Source organism: Rhipicephalus microplus, chromosome 8 (genome assembly GCF_043290135.1).
Source record: "Rhipicephalus microplus isolate Deutch F79 chromosome 8, USDA_Rmic, whole genome shotgun sequence".
NCBI classification, from domain to species: domain Eukaryota; kingdom Metazoa; phylum Arthropoda; class Arachnida; order Ixodida; family Ixodidae; genus Rhipicephalus; species Rhipicephalus microplus.
In genome coordinates, this window is record NC_134707.1 from 29,891,078 (window position 1) to 29,915,457 (window position 24,380).

Sequence of the window (24,380 nt, forward strand, 5' to 3'; positions counted from 1 at the left end):
ACGGTGAGTGGTAGATATAGACAGCTTGATGTTGAATCGTTAAAGGAGGTTCTCCTTCGTGGCTCAGTGGTTAACGCCTCGCACTCTCTACTCAGAGGTCTGCTTTTATGTCTGCTGTATGCTTTTATGTGTACTGTATGACGAAGGCCTCCTAGAGTTTTCTCTCAGTCACGCGGGGTGAAGAACTAATCGCAGGTGTTACAGTCATGATGCATTTACTTCTCTTTATCAAGAGCACTGAAAGAACAGTGTTAAGTATAAAAGGCATGTTTTTAAAGCTGCCAGAGCATGTGGTCGGGGCGCAGTGGGTAGCATGCAGCTTCTGTTGTTGTTGACTTAAGTCATGGGTTCGACTCCCATTGACGCAACTTTTTTCTTTGCTTTTCAATCGCGAGTATTTTTTTTAAGTAACAAATGCAAGTCACCAAAGCCATGATAGACCCCCGACCGAAATCACTTTCGCGTCGAAAATTGAGGGTAGGTTCTTGGGTTGCTTTGGCACCAGATATCTGTTGAGCACATGTGTGCTGGCAATTTGCACATATGTCAGTGCTCATCCATGCTTGTATAACTTCCAGACAATACCGAGAGTGATTTCTCCAGTATCACTTATGCTCTTCAACTTTTACGTCCTGTCAGGAAATCGTAACACTTCTAGTTTTTTTCACTGCAGCATTGCTACCCCTGTGTTAGCTATTTGTTGGGGTGGCAGTATGAATAGACAAAAACAACTATGAAGGATGTTATGAAAACACAGAAGTAAATTTATTTTCAGCTAAAACAAACAGAAAACAACATGAACACAAAAACTAGAAATATGCTTCTATAACATACTTTCCTTCTTGGAAAAGCTAAACTGAAGTGGTTTGCTAGATAAATCTTTAAAAATGAACATTTTCTTTTTCAGCTCACAAGAAACACTAAAGTTTAAAATGTATAAAATTCAACCCAAATTTAGGGCTGGTCACTTAATAAAACTTTACAAAACCTTTATGAACTTGTAGAACTTGCAACAGTAATAAACAGAACTATATATAAATACAAACTACTAACAGTCACACAGGTGCGAATACTTTTCACACACCAACTCGTTGGAACAGGTCAGTAAATGTGAACAAGGTGTAGTCATACTAGGCTTTGTACAAAAAAATGTACATCTCTTGCTTGAGATAAAAAAAAGTAGTATTGGACATGAAGAAATAATACACACGCATGGCACTCGGTTCCAAAAAACTACTGCAACAAAAAGCAAAAACAGATTCTATGAAAGCATTACGACAAACTGCCAGCATACAATGGTTTTCAAGCTGCACACGCAAGCCTGTAGAGTGGCAGTCGAATTTTAAATTTGCTAAGTTTTGTAAACTTTGTTCTCTAAAAATGGGACTCTCCTTGAGTTGAAGAGGACCGTTTGCAAAGACTGGCAATGAATTGGCAAGGTGGTAGAACAAATGATGACGCACAATGTTCATTGAGATACTGCCAGCATGTGTACTTGCCAGGCGTGTATGACGTGGCTAGACTCAAGATCCTGGGACATTGCAGGGGCCTGAAAATCGTGTGACCAGATTTAAGCCACAACTGTCTTCAGACAGGTTTGCCGAGTGTTATGTAGGCACGGACTTGCTAAAATTTTCGAAACTTAAATGTAGTGTTTACACGCACTGGTAACACAATGGGCCACACATCTATGAATTATGAGTGTGTCGTGCCACCATTCACGTGAACACTTCAGATGTCTGTCGATTTAGCCAATGTAGTCTGCAACACTTCGTTCGACCTTCCTTTGAAGCGTGCTCCTGGGAAGTTGTATTGCGTAAAAAATATTGACGCAAACATACATAGACACACACACACAGACAAAAAGAAAAAGAAGTTTTTATAAAAAATGACAGCGACTTGTCACTGCTACTTAGCAGCAACTATCTACATCTCATGAAACAACGAAGAGCCATTTGTCAATCTAACCTGTACCAGTCTATTTCTTGTAAGTTTGGTCCTGTGACGCATCAATGTACGAACTGAAATGTACACACACTAACAAAAGAGGATAATCTGAAAAGATCACATCACAGGTGCTCGTGTCTAGACATTCTCGCAGAAATTATGCACACTTTGCAGAGCATCCACGAGAAAGACGTCGACAGAGGAAGAAATGTCTCAAGTCCTGAAAATCACGTTGGCACTGAACGATCACCGCGCCGCAGCGTCACAAGATCCGGTCCCCAGCGGCATAGGTCGCGCCAGAGCTCAATCATGTCGGCAACATCGTTTCGTGCTGCGGAACTTGGTGGCACGCCTGGCAGGAGCACGACCAGGGCAGTCACTAGGGCTGCGGTGAATAAGAGGCCACTGAGGAAGTAGCGGGCAGTTGTGAAGCGTTGGACAGTCACTGGAGCCAATCGCTTGCGCCCCGCCAGTACCTGACGACTTCTGTTCAACATGCAAGATGTGTATGCCCGGCCAATTAAAAGTCAAAGCACTAGCGAATAACGCTCCACAGTGACAATGGCAATCACAGCATCCACCAACTGTATTGTGATTATGTGATGAAGCATGTTCGGATTTACTGAAGATCCCATACATACATACATACATACATACATACATACATACATACATACATACATACATACATACATACATACATACATACATACATACATACATACATACATACATACATACATACATACATACATACATACATACATACATACATACATACATACATACATACATACATACATACATACATACATACATACATACATACATACATACATACATACATACATACATACATACATACATACATACATACATACATACATACATACATACATACATACATACATACATACATACATACATACATACATACATACATACATACATACATACATACATACATACATACATACATACATACATACATACATACATACATACATACATACATACATACATACATACATACATACATACATACATACATACATACATACATACATACATACATACATACATACATACATACATACATACATACATACATACATACATACATACATACATACATACATACATACATAGATAGATAGATAGATAGATAGATAGATAGATAGATAGATAGATAGATAGATAGATAGATAGATAGATAGATAGATAGATAGATAGATAGATAGATAGATAGATAGATAGATAGATAGATAGATAGATAGATAGATAGATAGATAGATAGATAGATAGATAGATAGATAGATAGATAGATAGATAGATAGATAGATAGATAGATACATACATACATACATACATACATACATACATACATACATACATACATACATACATACATACATACATACATACATACATACATACATACATACATACATACATACATACATACATACATACATACATACATACATACATACATACATACATACATACATACATACATACATAGATAGATAGATAGATAGATACATAGATAGATAGATAGATAGATGTTTTTTCCGAGTGAGCATGCGTATAAGAGGTGGTGAATTCATTGCCCCTACGTTTCCGATAAAAAGATAAAGCATTCGCGGCGAGTTTTACATGTTCAACAACTTCATTCTGCCTTTTGCATAAAGAAAGGTGCTGGTATAAGTAACCAATTACGCTTGAAGACATTTAGAGATTCATATGCGAGTCAGTTGTTCCACAAAAAGGAAGAAACGTCCTGCGCTATCCAATGTGCGGTCAATCTACCAGAGAAAAAATTTGATTGTCCAACATAATGACGAAATAGATGGGGTAAATTGTATTCGTGCTTTCTTTATTTACACGCATACGCACAGACACGCACACGCACGCACATTTTCTGGAACATGCAGGAAAATTGTTCCTAATCCTTTGCAAAGCTTCTGCTCTTTTATTTGTACGCTGCCGTTCTTCATGAAAGAAAACAAGCCCGTGCTTTTCGGGGGCTGCCTACAGCACCATCGACCAACAAGTGAAGAAGGCACGTTCGCTTTTCGCGTCATCTATGACCAAGCAAGATAAGGAGATTACGTTCCCTGATTGCTCGCGCGGTGAGTGATATCGGGCGATTACTGTTGCTTGCGCCGTGGTCGCGAACAACGCGCGAGATGTTGGCAGTGGTCAAATAGAGTGTGCAGAGAGTGTGTGCAATGAAGCAGCGCTTGCCTGCCAGTGGTAACTCGATATTTTTTTTTTCGGCAATAGATGACGCTGAAAGCGAACGTGTTTCCGTTTGCAGTCGGTAGATGGTGCTGTAGGCAGCCGCCGCAGAGCGCAGGCCACGTGTTAGCGTGTTCCCTTTCATCAATGACGACAGTGTACTATTTCAAACATCTGTCTTCATAGACACGAAGTTATTGAAGGGTGTGTGCTGCTACCACAAATCTCGTATTGAGCTCAATCTCCGGGCGATAACCTATGCAAAAGAAACCAAATCATTCGTTTCACAAAAATTATGTTGTGACCGACACAGAGAGTGCCATTTTTCGTTTGCCCTTACCCTGTCCCACTGGTGCGTAGTCGCCTTTATGACTTAGGACACGGGAAAAATGTTAGTACTGGGTAGAAATTAAACTGTGTAGCCCACGCGGACACTTCTACTGCCCGTACTTGTATTGGTATATTTAGTAGTGCTTCCTAAATATTCTCGCTTGAAGAAGAGCTCGAACTAAGAAACGGCTTCACCGTAAGTGTCTCCAGGCATCTAAATTTCAAGGAAACCTACTAGGTGAAGGTGCTGGGGAGATTGACGCAAAGTTTTAATACCGCAACAAAGTTGCAACACGAGAAAAAAAAATACCATTCACAAAACCGATGCACTAATCATTGCAACAGCACTCCTTTCTTTTTTCTTAATGGAGTAAACAGAGGTAATGTAAGAAGTCCGCGGTGCTAACCGCAAATACCAAAATGTTTAACTATGCTAAAGGAAAAATGCCTCCTATGTAAACGCACTGCCATGCGCGTTTTATTTTAAATTTAATGTCAGGGCTTACGACAATGAGTCAGAAGCAAACGTCACACCTTTTTTTTTTTTTTTAGAGCAAGATCAGAACATAGTGGAGGTGATGTCATTAGAATGACTTAGAAAAATGTGTTACGGACTCACGTACCTTCGGGTCACGAAGAAAACGTATGCTGGCGCCAACTCGCCGAACGGCACGCTCCTATTTCGTTCTTCGGTTGTCCTTTGCAAACAAGAACCCTCGTAACTTCGGTCCATTAGCTGTGACCATTCGCCTCGAAGCATCTCCCAACGGTTATGATTTGCAGCCGTAAGCATTTCGAATATCCAGTGCACAAAGCACATCACATACCCACGCCTCAGTTCAAGGACACGGAAAAACACGGTCTTCTCGAGTCACCAACAAGCACGGCACGAAAACATTCACCAAGCTTGGCAGTCTATCCCCCGTATTCTAGAACGTCCTTTCACTCAACTCTTCACCTTCATTTGAGAAAACCGATGGGAGCGCCGTCTCTAGACAGGGCAAGCCACTGCCTATCAGCGATAATCTGTTGCGATTCTTGAGTAGCGCAGCGTCATTTGCAGCCGAGCAGCGGTGCAGAGCTCAACGTTGTCAAGTGAAAGGTGGAAGTCGAGTCGAGGAGCGTTTGTTAATACGGTGCTTTGTCTGTCAAGCGACGAGAGCAGGCGTAGGCACGTCTGTGCTGCGAAACACAGACACGTCCCGGAAACTCAGCGCTAGTTTCGCTTTCAGGGAAAGCGGTTGCCAGGCATCCTAAGATCTGGTTGAACGAAGTAAGGTTAATGTTCACATTTGTTGTCTTTCACCAGTTTTTACGCGTAAAGAAATCAGAATGAATTGTAAAAAGTTCATCGTTTGTTCATTCCTCTTCTTTCTTCTCCTTACTTTATCAACTTTCAATCGGGCGAAGCACGGGAACACTTCTGTTTATCGCTTGCCTCCGCTTCCCCTTGTCACTTGCTCAGCGATATCACGCGTTTGTTCACGCATGGGTCTTTTTCTCGGTTAGCGTGCTAAATATGAATACGGCAAAGATAAAGCATATAATGTAGCGTGGAACGAACCAAAAGCGCAGTAGGCCTGGTGAATCAGGTCAACCATACATTAGACAAACATTTCTAAATTGGGGCATGTTTTGCGCGGCTCTACAGTGTATTAACGCCGGCATTTCGAGATCCGCAACGCATGCAAAATTCCAACAAAATTGTTTCAATACTTTTTGAGCAAAGGTACGATGAAGTTGAAACAAAAGAAAGCGCAACCTCCCCGAAGGGAATCGTGAAGAAATGCAAATGCACTGCGTAGCATCCACAGCGGCGTTTCGCACGTGAGAACACAGTGTAAGAAAAGTAAGGTTCTCTTTTTTTTTTCTTAACGTGCAGCCAATAGCACCGGCTGCCGTACGTAGTGCTTTTCTGTCACGAGAAACGTGATAAGCGTTTCCAGCTGTAGTAGCTAGAGTGCACGCTGGAAATATGCCTGCACGCCCGCTCCTGTTGCTGACAGCTGCCGAAGTGTGAAGTGGTAGGGGCTCCGGTTGCTAAGGGCGCGAGCAGCGGCAGCTGTTCCTATGAAAGAGGGTGGTTAACAGATCCCGACGGACGCCTGACACTGCCCGACTAAGAAATGCATTCGCTTACTGAAAACGAAATTTGAAACAACTGAGGTTTCACGTACGCATACTTCTAATGACACAGCGTGCGCGGCGCAATTCGGTGCGCTTTGAAACACTTGGAGTGGACGCTCAACGTCGGGCTTCCACAGGTTTTTTTCTACAAAATACAGTAGTTTTTTTTTGCGTTTAACTTGCAAATTCCATTTTTCGGGGGGGGGGGGGCGGGGGGTTAACCCTGCCATATCCGCCTACAGCGTCATTTTTAGCGAAAGCTCTATATGGCTAGAAAAAGTGGAAAACTCTTTGGTAGGGGTGTCACAAGTAGTCTCCAATGACTGTCCTATCAGTTGCGACATTCTCAGCATCGTATCAAAGAAAGCGCCGTTGCCTGAATTTGAGTAACGTCGTAAATCTTGCTGTAGCCACGGCGCCAAGCACGCACGCATAGCCACTGCATAGGGAGCTTCGCCCCCAAAAAGGGACCTGCGCAGTGCCTGTATGCCGAATAAGTGGCGTTGCGGCGCCAACGTGATGACAGCAGGAGCGCGTTCGCCGGGGCGAACGCCCGCTTTTGGCGGGAGTTTCTGCAGCGGCACATTCGCTTCGGCTGCAACGTCTGTGAGAGCCTGTGGCTCGAGAACAACCACTGTGAAACGCACATTACCACTCAGTACGCTCCTCTATGACCGTTATCATGCGAAGCACTATGTGCGGCTTGTGAAACAACACTGTGGTAAACCCAAGCCAAACGTGCCTCTAACCTCGTAAAGAAGCACGAAAACGTAACCAACAATTGTGAGAGGCTTCAGTGCCATGCTGTGTTGAAACTACTGCTAAACACCGAGACCGCACGTTTTAGCTTTCACTGGTTATCTATTTGTGTGGAGTGCTTGGGTGGTCATATTTTTTTTGTTGTGTTGGTGCTTCTGAGAAAGGTTTGGTTGGTTGTTGTGCTGGCCGAATAATCGGTCGAAGATTTCAACGTCGATAAAAAAAATGTATGCTGCTGTTGTGCATCCTACTCAGCTAAATAATTTAGAGCCCAATCTTGCGGAACATAAAGATAATTTTTTTTTCGGAAGCTCACGGGTCCCGCAGGTACTTAATTTATGTCGCCGATTTCACCGCTGGTCTGGAATTGTAGGTAGTGTGCCATCATTACTAGAAAGCTCTTCAGAGGCATCTGCGATGGCGTTCGTGACTGGTGTTTCTGACACCCACCTGCGTGCAAGTTTTGATGGAGCGTTAGCAGCAACTGAGAAGTCGCGAATGAAAAACAACGCGGTGGACCACGTACACGAGGCGAGATTCAAAGGTATCGGGTTGTGAGCAACCGCTCGTGTCACGTGATAGAGCGAGAATGTTGAAAACGCCGACTTTCGTGCAGTAGGGAAACTAACAAGAACTTTCGGTTTTTCTCCAGAAAAATGCATGGATGCCTTTTGGTGATATCTCTATGTTCTCTGTATATCCTATGCTCTCTGTAGTGTACACCTCATAAACAGCAACGCAAATATCAGCTCCGTACCCTGAATTCAGGTAAGGCACTTCATCTGTGGCAAATAAGCTCGTGAAGGTTTTCTCTGTGTACAATTTAATTAATATGATATGTGAGGTTTAACGTCCCAAAACCACCATATGATTATGAGAAACGACGTAGTGGAGGGCTCCGGAAATTTGGGCCACCTGGGGTTCCTTAACGTGCACCCCAATTTGAGCACACGGGCCTACAGCATTTCGCTTCCATCGGAAATGCAGCTACCGCAGCCGGGATTCAATCCCGTGACCTATGTGTACATTTTAACTTTTGACTCCTTGAGATGAGGGTGAAGAGAAAGAAAAAAATAGAGTGTTTGGAGAGTATTTTTACCATGGAACAGTAACGTCAATCTGATTTTTTTGGGCTCCCTTTGTTTAGAGGGATATTGATTGAAAAAAAAATGTCGTTAATATTGCAGCCTAATCGAAAGGTTGGCTCTTGGAATTGATAGATACCACCCCTTTGTAGTAATAGAGTGAAATATACGTAACTTGCACGTGATGCCACAGACAGCTTCTCTGCACTGGGTGTAGGCGGCCACCGTGACTTTCTAGCTCATTAGAGAGTGTCAGTGCAAAGAAGGAACCCTCGTGTTTATTTTTATTTTTTTGTGCCCTGCTTATTCTCGTATGTTCGTTAGCCGCGCCAAGGGGGAACACGAAGAATTGGAGGAGACACTGGTACCAATCCAAGGTCACCCTTTTATGCTCCGCGCGGTCGAGCAAGAGCCCAGGCTGCATTTTAATCGTCTGGTGCCTGAATATGGCGACCAAAGTGACGTAATTGTGACTTGTGTATGAAGGTTCTGCGTAATATTTTTTTTTAAAAATACCGCGTCTGCACCGTGAACTCGAGGTGATGACGTTTCACAGAGCAAGAATTTCAGCATGCCAAGAATGCGAGCCGTCGCCCACGTCTCTCAGAACAGATGCACACCCTCAACTGCGGCTCCCAAAACTGTGACAAACAGCCCAAGCAGTGAACAATGATCCTGGCTGGGTGCTTTAGCGGAAGGGGGGGAGTAGGATGAAATGAGTGGCGGAGAGAAGGAAATGAACACGTGTGGCCTGCAGGCGCCTCGTGGAATGTAACGTCACGGATCGCACGTAGTGATCAACACTACGCCCAATTGTTTTAAAATACGTGAAATAAGCACTGTTTATTGGAACTGTCGCATCTTCCGGTTATACTTTCGAAGTTTCTGTCAGCTGTTCTGGCACTTGTTAACCATTATTTTCAATTAAAGCTCTCGCCTATTTACTGTAGATAGAAATGCGTCCTAGATTACGATGATGGAGCGCACAGCATTCGTGGCTGAAAGGCGCTAGTTATGCAAAAAAGAGAGAAAGAGCTTTACCTGGAGGACAATCATACCTGTCTAACAATATCCGAATACTAAAAGTTTCTTGGGGAGTTTCGTGAGAAAAAGGCACTCCAAATTATTTCTTTTCAAAGTGCGTCGTGCGCAAACAAATGACCGTAAAGACAAGTGAATAGCATCGTTTTATTATCACGTTGTCACTCGCTAAAATTAAAAAGTCCAGTTGACACCCAACTATATGGTAGTCACTGATTATCATTATAGCTATTTTCGCTTCTTTTTCTGCTTTTGCACATGTTTGCTGAAATAAACAGCCTTTTACTAATGTCCCTTCGAGCACTGCTTAGTGGTCCCTTAAACAAGTATGCATATTTTCGCAACTATTTGCAAACACCACTAGACAAGAATAAACGCACCGCCTTGGAGTCGGGGCCGCCACGTTTCGGCTTGGCAGCATGAAGGTTCCTTCTCAGGTCATTTCTCGTAGGCTCCGTTCCACCGGCTTGCTTCCGTGGCTCAAGAGCAAAGCGTCGTAGAGAGCCTTTGTTTTGGCGGAGTCCGGGTCATCGTAAATGCCGCAGACCTGACGTCTCGGGTCGCAGTCCAGTACGGCGGCAAGGAGAACGCCGAGGTCCGAGTGAATCTTCTCGTTCGGAGCGTAAACCGCCATGTAAGGCAGCTTGCACCATAGGCACACGCAAATCACGTGTGCTGGAGCTCGGGGTTCCGGGTCATCGACGAGGATGCAGCCGTAGACCGCTGTCTTGTCTTCAGTCACCGTGAACGTCGTCCGATGGCCGAGGAGTTTCAAGGCGCTCGCCATGTGCTCGACAAGATGTGCTGCCTTGTAGCCCCCGGCTTTCGCTACGGAGACGGTGAATCTGAAAAGAGTCCACACGGGCAGAAGATTCAGCGACGATAGCCAGCAGTAGAAAAAGGCCACGCGATCCAGTCGGACTTGGCGGCTGGACCCCTTTTCCACCGCTCTACGGAGCGCCGCGACGACCAGTGTTTTCTTACGCCATTTCCTCACGCCGGGAAGCCACGGATAGTCCAGCCATTCCAGGGTGCACAGCATCGTCCCCGTTGCCTGGGAGACGAAGCGAAAACACGTGTCCAATTCCCGGGCTGTCATGTATACGGAGCGCAAAACTCGGTCCAGGAAGGCACAGGCGTGTGGTGGTGGTGGTGGTGGTAGTGGTTCGAAGAGGAAGAAGGCGCGTGATTTCTGCAGCCCGGCAGGGAGCACGGCGCAGCGCCTCAGGTGTACGACTGCGGAGGTGAACAGAATGTGATTTCAACAGGCGGCCACCTGGTTGGTGAAGGTGTTCACTATCGCGCAAAATGATTCATCCGAGCGCGTGCTTGTGTTAGTCACGTCTCTTGTCCATAAAGAGTTTCCCCAACAGCTCTTCCATAGATCAACCCACCCATAGGGCCAGTGTGCGGAGGGGGGGGGGGGGGTGCTTTACTACTACTGAAGCTTCGAAGGTCCGGTGTGCACGAGCTGACAAGCAAGCTTTCGTCTATTGTAAGTGTTTGCCAGCAAGCCTCACCTAGCAGTGGGGTCCTTTACACACTCGCATTTCTCCATACTCTCCCTCTACTGTTAGATGCTCTCTTTCCCGGAAAGGTAGGTTTCTCGATCTTCAACGTTCATTTTTAGATACATATTGTCCGACGACGTCACAGACAAACCTATCACTGACATCACTGTTTACAAAAAAAAAATAAACGCTGTCATAGCAAAATGCGTCCCCCTACTCGCGATTTTCTTGGATCTAAGCCACATTTCTTGTACATGATTAGCCCGCTCACTGTCTGAATGTTCCTGCGTGCCCACGGGGTTTATTTTCGCTTTTTTGTTGTTGTTCCCCGAAAATGCTACCCGGGCTGCAAGATATGCACGCTGTACACTGCACATGCAGACCGAATTGGTCGTCGAAAAAGTGACAAGTATTGAAGCGCATCGTACCCTCGAATGTCCCAGCATTATCGCTAGCGGCCACGAAAGTTTCAGAAAGAACTCTACAAAGTTCGTGGTGTGCGCGTAATCACATCGGAAGGTTCCGAGATTATCTCGATGGTTATTAGTCATTAGGCGCGGTTCTCGCGAATGCAGTACTTTCACGTGTGATGGGACAATAACAATACTACAGGAAGGTGCGTGACAACGTAATTTCGTTGAATGCCCCTCGCGGCATTCTTGACGTTAAATTTGCCACACGTGGGTTGTCCAATGACCAGACAACCACTCAGAATTTAAAATTCTATAACCCAATCATTGCACCGTATTGGCCTGAATGAGCCCCGTTCTTCTCATTAGACGAGCCTCTATTTACGTTTATTTCTTCGGTAAAACCTGATCACGATCACACGTCCTTTTACTATATTACACGCGTTTCATGGTATTTGTATCAGGGTTGAAATGAAGCAAGCTCGTTTTATTATATTTTTTTTTCTAACCGAAAATGCGCCTTGCACCTTTGTTCGCAGTGGCGCCGCCTTCGCTTGATGTGTGATCCAGTGTTCATAGAGGGCAGCACCGACTTTATCCCCGATGAGCTGCAACGACGGCGCTAATTGAGGAAATCTCGGGCCGTACGTGACTGCGAGTGTTGAGAAACTCGATGCACCGGTCTTATGTACGACAGGTGCACAACAAATAAACAATGGTGCTGGCCGCGGTAGAATTAAGAACAAGAGGGAGTGGGACGCACGTAGGTCTCGTCTTTCTCGGTATGTTCACTGACGTTTTGGCTCGCAATCCAGCCTTTGACAAGGCATTTCTTGCTCTAAACATATACTTATATATACACGGTTTAAAATTGCAAACAACCTCAGTGGAATTTCCTGTGGAAGGAAATCAGCGTAAAGAATACTTTGCGAAGAAGGCTATCGTAAATCCCATTAAATCTCAGAGTTGCAGAAGGAGGCACTGATGCTTTTTATTGGCTTCTCGGATTGAAAAATTCTCGCGGCAAAATATCCAAGCGTTTTTTTTTTTTTGTTCGACCGCCGCAAGATGAGTGAGAGTGAGCTTTTAGCGAGCCAAGTGAAATAGTGATGTGAAACAAATGGTCTTCCAATATCGAGGTATTGATGTGGCAAAGCATGGCATAATTCGTCCAGCACCAGGAGAAGCGACCATCAAGGTCTGCACCATATGGTTTCTATACACGCATACAATACATAATTTAGGGACCATCTCAGACGTACAGCGTGGCTTGCACTTGCTCATAAAGGTTGTCGGTCTTTACGTTGGGTGCATATATAGTATTTCTAGCGCCTGAGTTTTCTACTGATAGTATTCATGCCCTGAGTGCAGCCCTGAAATACATGGGTGCTCGAGATATCTATATGCTTCAATGCACACGCACACAAAAAAGAAAACTTTGTATTGCTCACAGAGTAACCAGAATAGCGGGGCATTTAAATGTAAATTTGATAGCGCTTGTACCATTATGTGTGGTACGTTCATTTTTTTTCAAGCGAATATGCCTTGCCAACTCAGAAGTTATAAATTATAACGTATACATGATTTACATCGCAGAGTAACTATTTGAAGCGGTTCTGTACGGTTCTGTTGAAAGGTCATATATTTTAAATTTTGCGTGCGAGCAGTGTCTGCGACAACTGTAAATTGCACTCGGTAACTAAAAAATATGATTACTGAGACGAGCGATGTTAAAAATGTTCCTTTTTTTTTTAATAAGAAAACGAAAATACGGCGAAAATGCCTCGCGCTGTGAGAATAGGCTATGCGATAGGATAAAAAGGTGGGCTAGTTGGTTATTTATGATGGTTCGGCGAACTGGGAGCGCGGGGGTAAACACAGACACAAAGCAAACAGGAGGCACACAGCAAGAGTGCTCATCAAAAGGCAGAGGATGTTTGCAGAAACATGCAAAACGACTTCTTATGTGTTTTTTTAGGAGTGGTGTATAGCATACCGCTAACGTGCGCTCACATGTAAATCGGCCAGACCGGCGATGTTTGAATATCCGCCTCAGGGGGCATTTGAGTTCCTTGAAAAATTGTTCCTTGAAAACAAGTGTACTTTTTCGGCATCCGCTTCAAACCACGCGTGCGATTTCCGAAGCATATCACATTTCTAGAAATGAGAATCATATTGGCCATCCGTCATTATCACTACTTGGCTGCGAGTTTAACTATATTGATATTTTGTAGACAAGTGCTTCGAATGAACGCCACGCTTTCTGCTCACACTATCATCTTATTTCTGTTGACATGCGCACTCTTGTGTACTTATATGTCCTTCAAACGTGAGAATAAACCAGTTGTTAGTTGATGCTGTGTGCCTCCTCTTTGCTTTGTGTCTGTGTTTAACCCCGCGCTCCCAGTTCGCTGAACCATCATTAGGCTATGCGAAGCAGTCGACGAGTAGCCGCTTACGCCCCATTATGTGACATTCAGCAAAGTTACACGAGGACAGGCGTATACTGCATAAATGCAGCATGTGACGCTGGTTAATCTGAAGCGTTAACTACTCCGCGATGCTGAAAGGTATGTAGATTGTTGAGTGCAACGTCACGTCGGTACTGGGCTGAAGAAATATTTTTCGAGAAATAACCACGTTGCGCTTATACGGACGAGCGGCATTCACAGTTGAATACCTGCGACGTAGATATAAATGGCAGGGTGATGGTAGTGCAAACGTCATTATCCATTATATCGCTGTGAGAGCGGGCAAACCAATATTACGGAACTGACGCCAAATAACAGCCATTGTTAGCATTGACCATTCCCTGTGTTAGCAAACTTTGGTCACAACATTAGCAGGCTCTTGTCAATAGTTAACAACAATGGCTAACTATTCGCGCGTATACAATCTTAACGAAACACAAGCCAAGGCTGGCTAACAGTTATTAGCCAGTGCTAGTCAAACTCGGGAGCCGAGCATGGCTTGGCGAATTTGTAGACGTTTCAATTTTTCAAAGGCAACCAGTTTGAAATCACCTGGATTTGTTTTTTTTTTTTAAGCAATGCATATTCGGGTAGACGCAGTCAAGCTAAGAATTTTTTTTTTTCAGAAAGAGGTAATCATAATTATTATTGTTCGTATATCAAAGGGCCACTCACCAGGTTTGACAATTTGAAGCTGACAAGCGCATGCGTAGACGAGGCGTTCATGATCATGCCTGCCAAAATTTGCAACGCTACACGCGGCGGAAATGGGTCAAATTTCAAGATGAACGCTGCTCCCCATCCCTTCTGCCGGCAGTCACCCAGAGAATTAGGGCATGACGTGCGCGTTTTAATGGCCTTACGTACACAGCAATGCAGGGACGTTGGTCCTTTACGTATAGGACTCTGCTGTGACGTGACACGTGACATGGCGAAATTTGTTTAACACGGCATGCGGAGTTTGTGTAATTTGTTGCTTGAAGAGATAAATAAAACTCTGGATAAATAATGAGACGCAATAAGCGTCTTTTTTCCATTTTTCTCCCGCGAATAGCAACGAAATGCGGGGCTAATGTGTCGGCGTTTTGCATACGTTCGTGTCCCCGCGGTCAGCGCATGGTGCAGACGACCGCCGTGGAACGCTCTTACGCGTTCGCGCACTCATTGTGCTCATCTACTCTACCGCGTCTAAGCCAGCGTTTCGAAACCATCCCGCCGAAACAGGCAGTAGACCTCAAAACAACGCTGGTAAAAAAAAAAAAAAAACGCCACTCGCGTTCACGGGGGTTGGGCTCGTTTGGCCACGTCATGCGCACGTGACCTCTTCGTCGGATGCCAGAGAAGGTGGGGAAGAGATTTAGCTTGCGAAGGCTACGTGGAGGAGCGGCAAGGGTTCGAGCTTGCCTCCTCTCATCCTCGTTTCGCGCCGCTTCAAGAAACGTGTTTTCTCCACTTGTAATGAAGCGATTCAAAAAATTTTTGTGACGAAATGTTCTTCATGGGACACCCAACAACTTCCACTGTTTAACTAGAATTTGGTATGGGTCCTAGTGAATGGCCCTTTAACGTCCCGAAACTGTGATATGGTAGTGAAGGTCGTCGCGCCCCGCCGCGGTGGTCTAGTGGCTAAGGTGACCTGCAGCAGGTCGCGGTGACCTGCTGACCAGCAGGTCGCGGGATTGAATCCCGGCTGCGGCGGCTGCATTTCTGATGGAGGCGGAAATTTTGTAGGACCATGTGCTCAGACTTGGGTTAAAGAACCCCAGGTGTTTAAAGTTTCCGGAGCCCTCCACTACGGCATCTATCATAATCATTTGGTGGTTTTGGGACGTCAAACCCAACATATTGGCACGGTCAATATCAATTCATATCATATTGTCAATATCATCATAATGAAGGTAGTCGCAGTGGAAGGCTTTGAAGATTTCCAACATGTCGTGTTCTTTAACGTACACGGGCTTCTGGTATTTCACTCTTTATCGGAATGCTATACCGCCAGAACCGAAACCGCGTCCTTAGGATCAGCAGCAAAGCACCGCAACAACAGTACCATGGTGGAGGAATATATTAAAAAACTAATAATGATATATGGGGTATTATACGTCAAAAAAGAAATAAAGATGCATATAAGAGAAGCCGTATAGTGGAGGACTCAGGAAATTTTGACCATGTGGTGCTCTTCAAGGTGCGCTGACATCGTGAAGCACATGGGCCTCTCCCTTTCAATGCAACCGTCACGACAGAGATTGAACACGTGGATTCCGGGCCAGCAGCCGAGAACCCCAGCCACTGTTCCACGGAGGCGGACAATTACAAAAGAACTGGCATTGCACACATTTACCTACAATATTTTTTATAACTTGAATTGGCCAGTGGAGAGTAAACGTATCAATCGATGAGTGAATTGAGCAATCAATCAATAAATAAATCAATGAACGCGAATAGAAATGACTGCATACTTGCACCGGGTTTCGTTTCCTTGCTTACAGAGAGAAGGAGGGTCCACACGTCGGAGTTAGACGCATCGTCGTCCTTTAGGCCAGGGCACGTGCACGAAGGCGACCGAAGACCACGTTTACGGGGTGTTTCCAACTCGCTTCACTTTTTCAACGAAGGCCTTCCTCCCGATGCGACACACCTCGCAAGCAGCGCAGTCGTCAAGAATGAAATGCGGGCCTCCGGAAGTAACACGCGAAGGTATTAAGCACGGAAACACTGGTGGGCGTGTCACAGCGGACCTGCTTGCGGTTATTCAGCGAAAAGCACGCCTCCCCCCCCCCCCGCACATAACGAACCAGGGCTTAATCTAAGAAAAGATTGAGTGAAAATCGGACGTATTTTTGCCCCACAGCAATAATCATTTCGCGTTCCTTTCCTTGGATTATCATCGCCACGCGCCTGGCATTTTCCGGTCAAGAACGACATCCCCGTTATCAGCTGGCCACCATAGTTATAGGAAAGTGATGAGCGCCGAGTTTTCAAGAGGGATGACGGTTGTTGTGTTGGGACATTAGAACACCCTGCTTGGACGATCTTTTTTTTTTTTGTTTCTGTCTCGCCCTGACGGTCAAAGCGCGCGAATCGCGTCTCTCGTTGACATGGTTTGCTTTGCAAAGCTTCTCTCACTTTCCCTCTGAAGGTAGGCTCAAGATAAGGTGATATGAAGTGATAAAGGGAACGAAACTGTAGTACTAGAGGCGCCAAGGCTTCTCAAGTCGTGCGTGCCAAAATCAAGTTTGAAAACGGCGCTCGTGCGAGCGGTCGCAGCGGTACACCCGCACGTGGTCGTCTGCGCGAGCAGGCTCAGTTATTTCGCGACTCACCGCTAGGGGCCTTGTTTGGACACGCCACATGTCTAGCGTTGTTCTCGTATCACGCCAATGGGCCTAATATAAATAAATATTCTTAAAGCAATGATGTATAGCGTATATATAGGCTTTTCTTGTAGGTTTACTGTTATTGAAATCCCCTGGAAACTAAAATTAAGTTTCAGTAAAGTGAGTATGTTTCGAAATTTAATTCTAGTTAAGTGTTTGCCTTCTCATCACCTAATCCCACTTCACTTGCAACTCGCGACGTAACTTGTTTTCGTGTCTAGCACAATTTGTTTTCTGGGAGCAAAAATAGCCCTTGGCAGTTGGAGCCCTAATTTCTGGGAGCCTTGTTACTTTCCGCGTCTTCGTACTGGTTGAACTGCCCTTATAAAAATGGCACCATATCCACGGAGTGAATGATGAAGATGGGGCGAAGCATCCGTCCGTTCCATCATTCTTGCTTCCATCCGTCGATGCGTGCGTCCGCTCGTCCATCTGTGCGTCCGTCCCTGCGTTCGTGCATGCATTCGCTCCTGCGTCTGTCCATGCGTCCATCCGTCCGTGCAGCCATCCGTGCGTCCGTCTATGCATCTGTCTGTGTGTCCATTCGTCCACCTATTCAACACTCCAAGTACTACCATCTCGCCTCTTTTCATCATATATTCCCCATTAGGGAGCCTACATGAACGGCCGTTTTTAGGGTGATGTCAGCCTTTGACCCACTACATGCCGCCAACGCACCGCCGCCCGCCAAAACACAATGTTGCCAGACAGCAACGCCGCGCTGTCGCCCCATCTTGGTGCCCACACTGCGTCTACACCCGGTTGCGTTTAGTTCTCAATAATACGGCGTCGAACGTTTCGGTAGCGTGTTAAACGCTGCCGGTGAAGCCTTAGAATGCCTGGATGCTGCGTACCGCTCTGCACTAAGCACAACAGAAAGGGGGTGCGAATGTTCTGCTTCCCAGCGAGCCCTGGCTGACGACAACTATGGCTGGCTCAAGTGAAGCGAGACGGCTGGGAGCCCACCAGTGCGTCTCGTATTTGCTCTGTGAGTACTGCGTATTTCGTTCACTGTTTTTTCCTGCGGCACACGTATATGTGTTTCGCGGTGTTCGCGAATGAGTAGATAACCGAAGTTGTCGTTGCTGCGTCCGTGCATTGCGAGTAGGAAGCCCACAAACGGGACGCGTCCGCGCGTTCGTACGGAGACGTATGCTGAATTTGGTGGAAGCTGGCAACAGCGTGCCCCGTTGCCCGCTGGTTTTGGCTGAGTTTCTTGAAGGCACTTATTAAGATGTCTCCACCCTAAAAACGGCCGTTCATGTAGGCTCCCTATTCCCCATATAAAAGCACCGCCATCCAGCGGACATTCCAAGGACAAAACGAAAGGTGGCACACGCACACTTTCTTACGGCTTGTACTTCGTATCTGCTTCCCACCTTTAACCACTTCGAGTTCATTCACGGTATATAGTAGTTCATTGTATTCATGGCACTGCGGCTCAACGCTCGCTAAACATTTCTAAAACTAAGGAGGTTACAGCCAGCGAGTATAACGTAGCAATCCTTTCTTGTCAGATAGTGCTCAATGTACATGCCAATGGCTGCTAATGGGGATCGCAGCGTGCACGTTAACTGAAAAACAAATGCTCCTGTCTCTCATTCCCCAATAGAAGTCATTGGCATGCACATTGAGCACTATTTTTTATTGTTCAACAACGCACAGAAGAAATCTGTCACCGGCACCACCTCGGAGGTCAAAATGTTATACTTGTTACACACTACAACGGCTACTAGGGATGAACAGGTGCCGCTATAAAGAGCTTCGCCTCTAAAAGAAAAACGGAAGGACAGGGAGGTTGGCCAGTTGTCAGGCCGGCTCGTTTCCCTGAACTGGAGTCAGGAGAATAATACGATGTACTGGTGAGAGGATAAGAATAGAACAATAATACGTTGCAGGGCTTTGTCGCACGCTTTCAGCGCTTAATCTCTCTTTTCGCATAGTACCATCGAGCACGCTCAGGGCTACGCAGGGAGGGCGATGACTTGAGGCCTGAACACACATGCGCGTTGCAGCGCGTGTCGTTTTGACGCGGCGCCGACCGCTCTAAAAGAGAGGAAACGTTGGGCACCGCAACAGCGATATGAGGAAGAACGCTTTCAGGCGGGTGGTTTCAAGAGCGTTAACGCAATGCGGACCGCTAAAACGTGATTTGATTTCAAAACAAGCAGTTGGTATAGAAGTAGCACTATACGAGGTTCCTGGACCTATGTTTCAATAATGAACGTCGATCTAATATTTACCGATAGTGTTTTTTTCTTAAGTGGGCCATCATCAAACAGTACACGGTCCTCAAGGATTTCGCTACCATCAGAACGGGACCACTGTAGCCGGGATCGGACCTGCAATCGCTGGGTCAGAAGCCGTGCACCATAACCACCTCTCTACAGCCGTGGGCAAAACGCCGTTTCAAAAGTAAGCGCTTCTGATCTTGTTTATCGTCCTAGAGATTTGTTTATACTGCTGCTGAAAAAGCCAGGGAGGAAAAAAAAAACTAGTGTGCCTTAAGCGCATGCATTCGCATGCGAGATATTTAGAAAGCGAAGGTAGTCGGGAGGGGTTATTTAGCGGCGCAGTTCATATTACGTGAGCGGTGATAGGTTTTAGTGATGGCATGCTATGAAATTGTAAACCTATGTGACGGCATGCGACATTATTAGACCTGGTCAGGGTCATCCAGATAACCCTCAGACACCACAAAATGACTGCCAACACGCGATCTGTATCTATAGCAGTTTAAATGTGTTGCATACCACCCCCCCCCCCCCCCATCGGGTGACGTAACCACGAAGTGACAAACTGGTTCCATGTCCCCTTTCCCACATTTTTTTTCGCCATGGCATACCGAGAGAAAATGGCTATTTCAATGAGGTGCCCCTCCTCCCATTCTTCTTAAGCATCCAGTAAACCCTCCCCCCTTCAAAAATGTTTTCGCCGTGCCGTTCAGAGTGAAAATAACCATTTTAATGAGGTGTCAGTTCCCCTTGCGTTCTTCTTTAGCGTCCTGTTAAACTTAGCGGCGAAAAACAATAACTGAAAGCAGAACAAGCTCCGTGGCTAAATAAGTACTAGCTGAAACAATATGATAACGAAAAAATATAACAGAATATTATCGCTGGCATGATAACATCTCATAAGAATAATTTCCCTTCAGGACAAGGTTGATGGTGTTGGGATTAAAAAAAGAAGGTTACTTGCATAAAGATTGAAGGAAGCACAATAATCCTACAGAAAGAACGGGACCCTGACAGAACTAAGATTATATATCTAAGACTTCAGCTTGTTCAAACAGACTTCTGAACAACACCGACGCAGCTGTCATCGCCGAGCGTATCACCATTGGTAATTGAAATCAAGTAAAACAAATAACTGTTTTAAGTATTGAAAAGTTTTTTTTTCTCACGAAAACGCATTCAATGAAAACGCATTCAACTTCTCCGACAGTGTTCTACGAAAATAAAAAAAAGTTATCATTTCAGTAAAAATTGTAGTGTCGTTGTATTTGCGCACACCAGTTCACCAAAAATTCTTCATTTCCACCATCAATGACTTTGTAATACTGTAAACTAACACAGCTCAAACACAGTTGCGGGTCTCACAAAAGCGTCGAGCGAACAGCGCAAACAACGCGAGAGTCGAAACCAGTCATTAGCTTAATGCAAGGGGTGTTACGTCAGGTTAAAAAAAAGAGTTCAATATTCTAAACTCACTATCTCACTTCGAGTTCGTTTCATTGCCACGTCGCAGCAACGCTGTCGCTTGTAGATTATTGTTCCGCAGTCTCTTCTCCACCTTTATCGTTGAGCTGTAGCTCCGATTCGTGGCATCGAGGAGAGCTGCGGTGTGGGCCGAGCCGAGGTCTTCGTAGATGCCGCACACCAAGAGCGCGGGGTCGCAGTCCATCACGGCGGCGAGAACGACCGAGATTTCCGAGTGAATCTTCTCGGACGGAGAGTACACCGCCAAGTAAGGCATGCGGTGCCACTGGCTTACGCAGACCACGTGCGCCGGGGCGTTCGATTCGGTATCTTCGACCATAATGCATCCGTGGACCGACGTTACTGCGTCCGTCCCCATAAACGCTGTCCTGAGGCCGAGGATCTTCATGGCGTTGTCAACGTGCTTCAGCAGCTCCATCTGGCTGTAGTTCGCACTTGCAGCCCAGGCGCTGAACCTCATCAGAGTCCAGGGACGCAGAAGTTGCAGCGCCGACAGCCAGCAGTAGAAAAAAATTGCCCGCAGCTTCCCTCGGGGGAACACTGAGGAAAATGCGGAGCATATAATTGGTTAACGGGGTGTTAAAGTGCGACTTACTTGGGTCGATGGCTAAATTGGTTAACGTGGTTGTGAAATGGGGTGTTAAATTGCGACTTACTTGGGTCGTTGGCTAAATTGGTTAACGTGGTTGTAAAAGGGGTTGTTAAATGAGTGAACACGTACACACGTATGCGAAAGGGCGGCGCTGGTCGAAGGGACGTCGATCATTGTGTTTGTGGATTCGTTGGAATTCATTTCACCGCGACCTTGGACGTCGACGCGCCGTACAAACCAACCGACGACCGGCAACTGAGCGAGCGAGCGCCGACCTTGAGTATATATACAGCGCCACGGCGCATGCACTGTCAGCTGTCGAATGTTTGAGAAGGGGGAGAAGCGCAACGGCGCATGCGCGCGCGTCAGCTGCCGATGTTCTCGAAGCGCGACGGCGCATGCGCGCGCGTCAGCTGCCGATGTCTCGAAGCGTGACGGCGCATGCGCGCTACATTATACAGCTAGCGAATGTTCGTGAAGAGGAGAAGCGCACGCGGTGTGTAGAGGAGGAAGGTTGCACAGATGGTGGAGGAGTGAAGCGCGCGCGGTGTGTAGAGGAGGAAGGGATGCACAGATGGTGGAAGAAGGAGGAGGAAGCTTGCGGACGGCGCTGCACTACAAGCATCGAGTATTAGATGCTCCGCATCTAAAAGGCCAGGCGCTCGAGTCGGGTCTGGCGGGCGGGGCATTTTTCAACCGCTTTGCGGAGCGCCCTGACGGCCATGGTGTTACTACGCCTCCCGTTCATGTACGGAAGCCACCGAAACCTCACGTTGTCGAGGGTGTACAGCTGCGAGTCTGTCGCTGTGGATACGAGGCGGAACAACACGTCCATGTCCTGGGCTGTCATGTGTGACGCTGAAGCACGGCTGCTCAACACACTGCCGTGTTTCACAGGAACTGTCTTACCAAAACTGCCGCCTTGCCGCAAGTTTATAGTACTATCCTTAATGCTGAACTGCTGTACTCAAGAAGATCTATGTCTCCCCGCGCATTCGATGAGGGCTAGATGTCCGTCACTTGTTTTGGCAGCACCGACAAATCAAAAGGTTAGACAGAAGTTTTCGGCGTACATTCGGAGGTCATGCTGAAAGCGAGTACCAGACGAGAAGAAAAAGAAAGGGTAATATCTACGATCGCCTATCCGGTTGGTGGCGCCGGTGGTACTTGATGCAGTGTGGTTCTCAAGCTCGAGCTTCAGTTTAAAAAAAAAACGAGATAACAAAAATGTCTCGGCCTTTTTTGAGGAACATGCTTAACCGAGCGTGTTTACCAACGACATCATGGGTTGTTCAAACGTGTTATCATGAATCACACACAGAGAAAGGAAGCTAGAAGCAAGATAATAGCTGCCGTAAAGAAAATACCGCCCGTATCGTATCAGAAAATTTATGTGTGGTATCCGAGCAAGGAAATAATGATTGATTGATATGTGAGGCTTAACATCCCAAAACCACCATATGATTATGAGAGACGCCGTAGCGGAGGGCTCCGGATATTTCAACCACCTGGGATTCTTTAACGTGCACCCAAGTCTGAGCACACGGGCCTACAACATTTCTGCCTCCATCGCAAATGAAGCCGCCGCAGCCGGGATTTGATCCCGCGACCTGAGGGTCAGCTGCCAAGTACTTAAGCCACTAGACAAACGCGGCGGGGCTCCAAGCAAAGAAATTGGTTAATTTAGCAGACTTTGACGTCACTTGTGTATATGACTTGCCAATTCATCTCCCTCTGCTACGAACTTGTAGGACACATTATACTCGTATTTTCTTAATGACCGAACGAAGACTGTTCAAGGTCATATCTATTCTGCTCGGATATATGACTCCTGAGGTCATCCACGGCTGTCGTATTTTGCTGAAGGTGAAGCTCAAAAACACAACTTGGGTTTTTGTTGATAGATACCAGGTGAGGGATCGAGATAATTCTTAAGTCCTTTCAAGTTACTCAAAGTGCTTCGTAATCAGGTCATCAGGTAATAAGGAGTTAAAGTGCTGCATATTACGGATACTTATATCTATCAAGCATAAACCTGTAGGCTCACAAAGGGGGTTCAAATTAAATAGAGGGCGATGCAGCGAACAATGAAAGGGATAACGATAGGTGTTGCCTGACGTGACAAGACGAGAGCAGAGTGGGTCAGGCAACAAAAGTCACAGCTTTGCCGCAAAGGCGACGCAATGATCGCGATAGCAACAAATTGGAAGGTCACACGCAGAATGGCAGACAGATCGAAACGTGCCCCACGTTTCTCACGCACAAATGACGCACAAAGCGTACTCACAGGTACTGATTAACACGAATACGCTTCTCGGTTGTTACTTCGCTGTCTCTAAAAAGCGCTTTCTTTTCGCTAACGGAGACTGTGCGACGATCGCAGTGACCTTTGTGCACCGGGTAACAGCAACAGAATCATTCTAATAAAAGCCCAAGGCCAGCCAAGACATACCATCCTCCCCACCGCGAAAGAGCATCACCTCCCTCTTTTCTGCGGCGCAAAGTACGCGTGGGAGATGAAAGTGCACGCCAACACGTCGGGACGATGTGGCATGCTGGTTCATTGCGCCATCTCGCTGGTAATGCTGCAAACACGATAGTTCCCCCCCCCCACCTAGATGCCCGTCAGCAACGGTGAGTGGTAGATATAGATAGCTTGATGTTGAATCGTTGAAAGAGGTTTTCCTTCTTGACTCAGTGGTTAACGCCTCGCACTCTCTACTCAGTGGTCTGCTTTTATGTCTGCTGTATGCTTTTATGTGAACTG

At 46.1% G+C, this 24,380-nt stretch overlaps 2 protein-coding genes across 4 annotated transcripts; both read right to left on the reverse strand.

Moving 5' to 3' along the window:
* Positions 1-9,660: 9,660 nt before the first annotated feature.
* On the reverse strand, positions 9,661-16,628 carry LOC142768433 (uncharacterized). Of its 2 annotated transcripts, none has more exons than XM_075870405.1 (2): positions 16,413-16,628; positions 9,661-10,769 (listed from the first exon to the last, which is right to left on the reverse strand). In XM_075870405.1, exon 2 carries the CDS (start codon positions 10,630-10,632, stop codon positions 9,967-9,969), a length of 666 nt encoding a protein of 221 aa, XP_075726520.1. In that variant the 5' UTR covers positions 10,633-10,769; positions 16,413-16,628; the 3' UTR covers positions 9,661-9,966. The 2 variants fall into 2 exon arrangements, with proteins under 2 accessions (XP_075726520.1, XP_075726519.1); XM_075870404.1 differs by having other exon boundaries at positions 16,385-16,628.
* A 4,046-nt stretch (positions 16,629-20,674) lies between these two features.
* On the reverse strand, positions 20,675-21,860 carry LOC142768434 (uncharacterized). Of its 2 annotated transcripts, none has more exons than XM_075870407.1 (2): positions 21,743-21,860; positions 20,675-21,561 (listed from the first exon to the last, which is right to left on the reverse strand). In XM_075870407.1, exon 2 carries the CDS (start codon positions 21,479-21,481, stop codon positions 21,017-21,019), a length of 465 nt encoding a protein of 154 aa, XP_075726522.1. In that variant the 5' UTR covers positions 21,482-21,561; positions 21,743-21,860; the 3' UTR covers positions 20,675-21,016. The 2 variants fall into 2 exon arrangements, with proteins under 2 accessions (XP_075726522.1, XP_075726521.1); XM_075870406.1 differs by having other exon boundaries at positions 21,678-21,849.
* Positions 21,861-24,380: the final 2,520 nt, after the last annotated feature.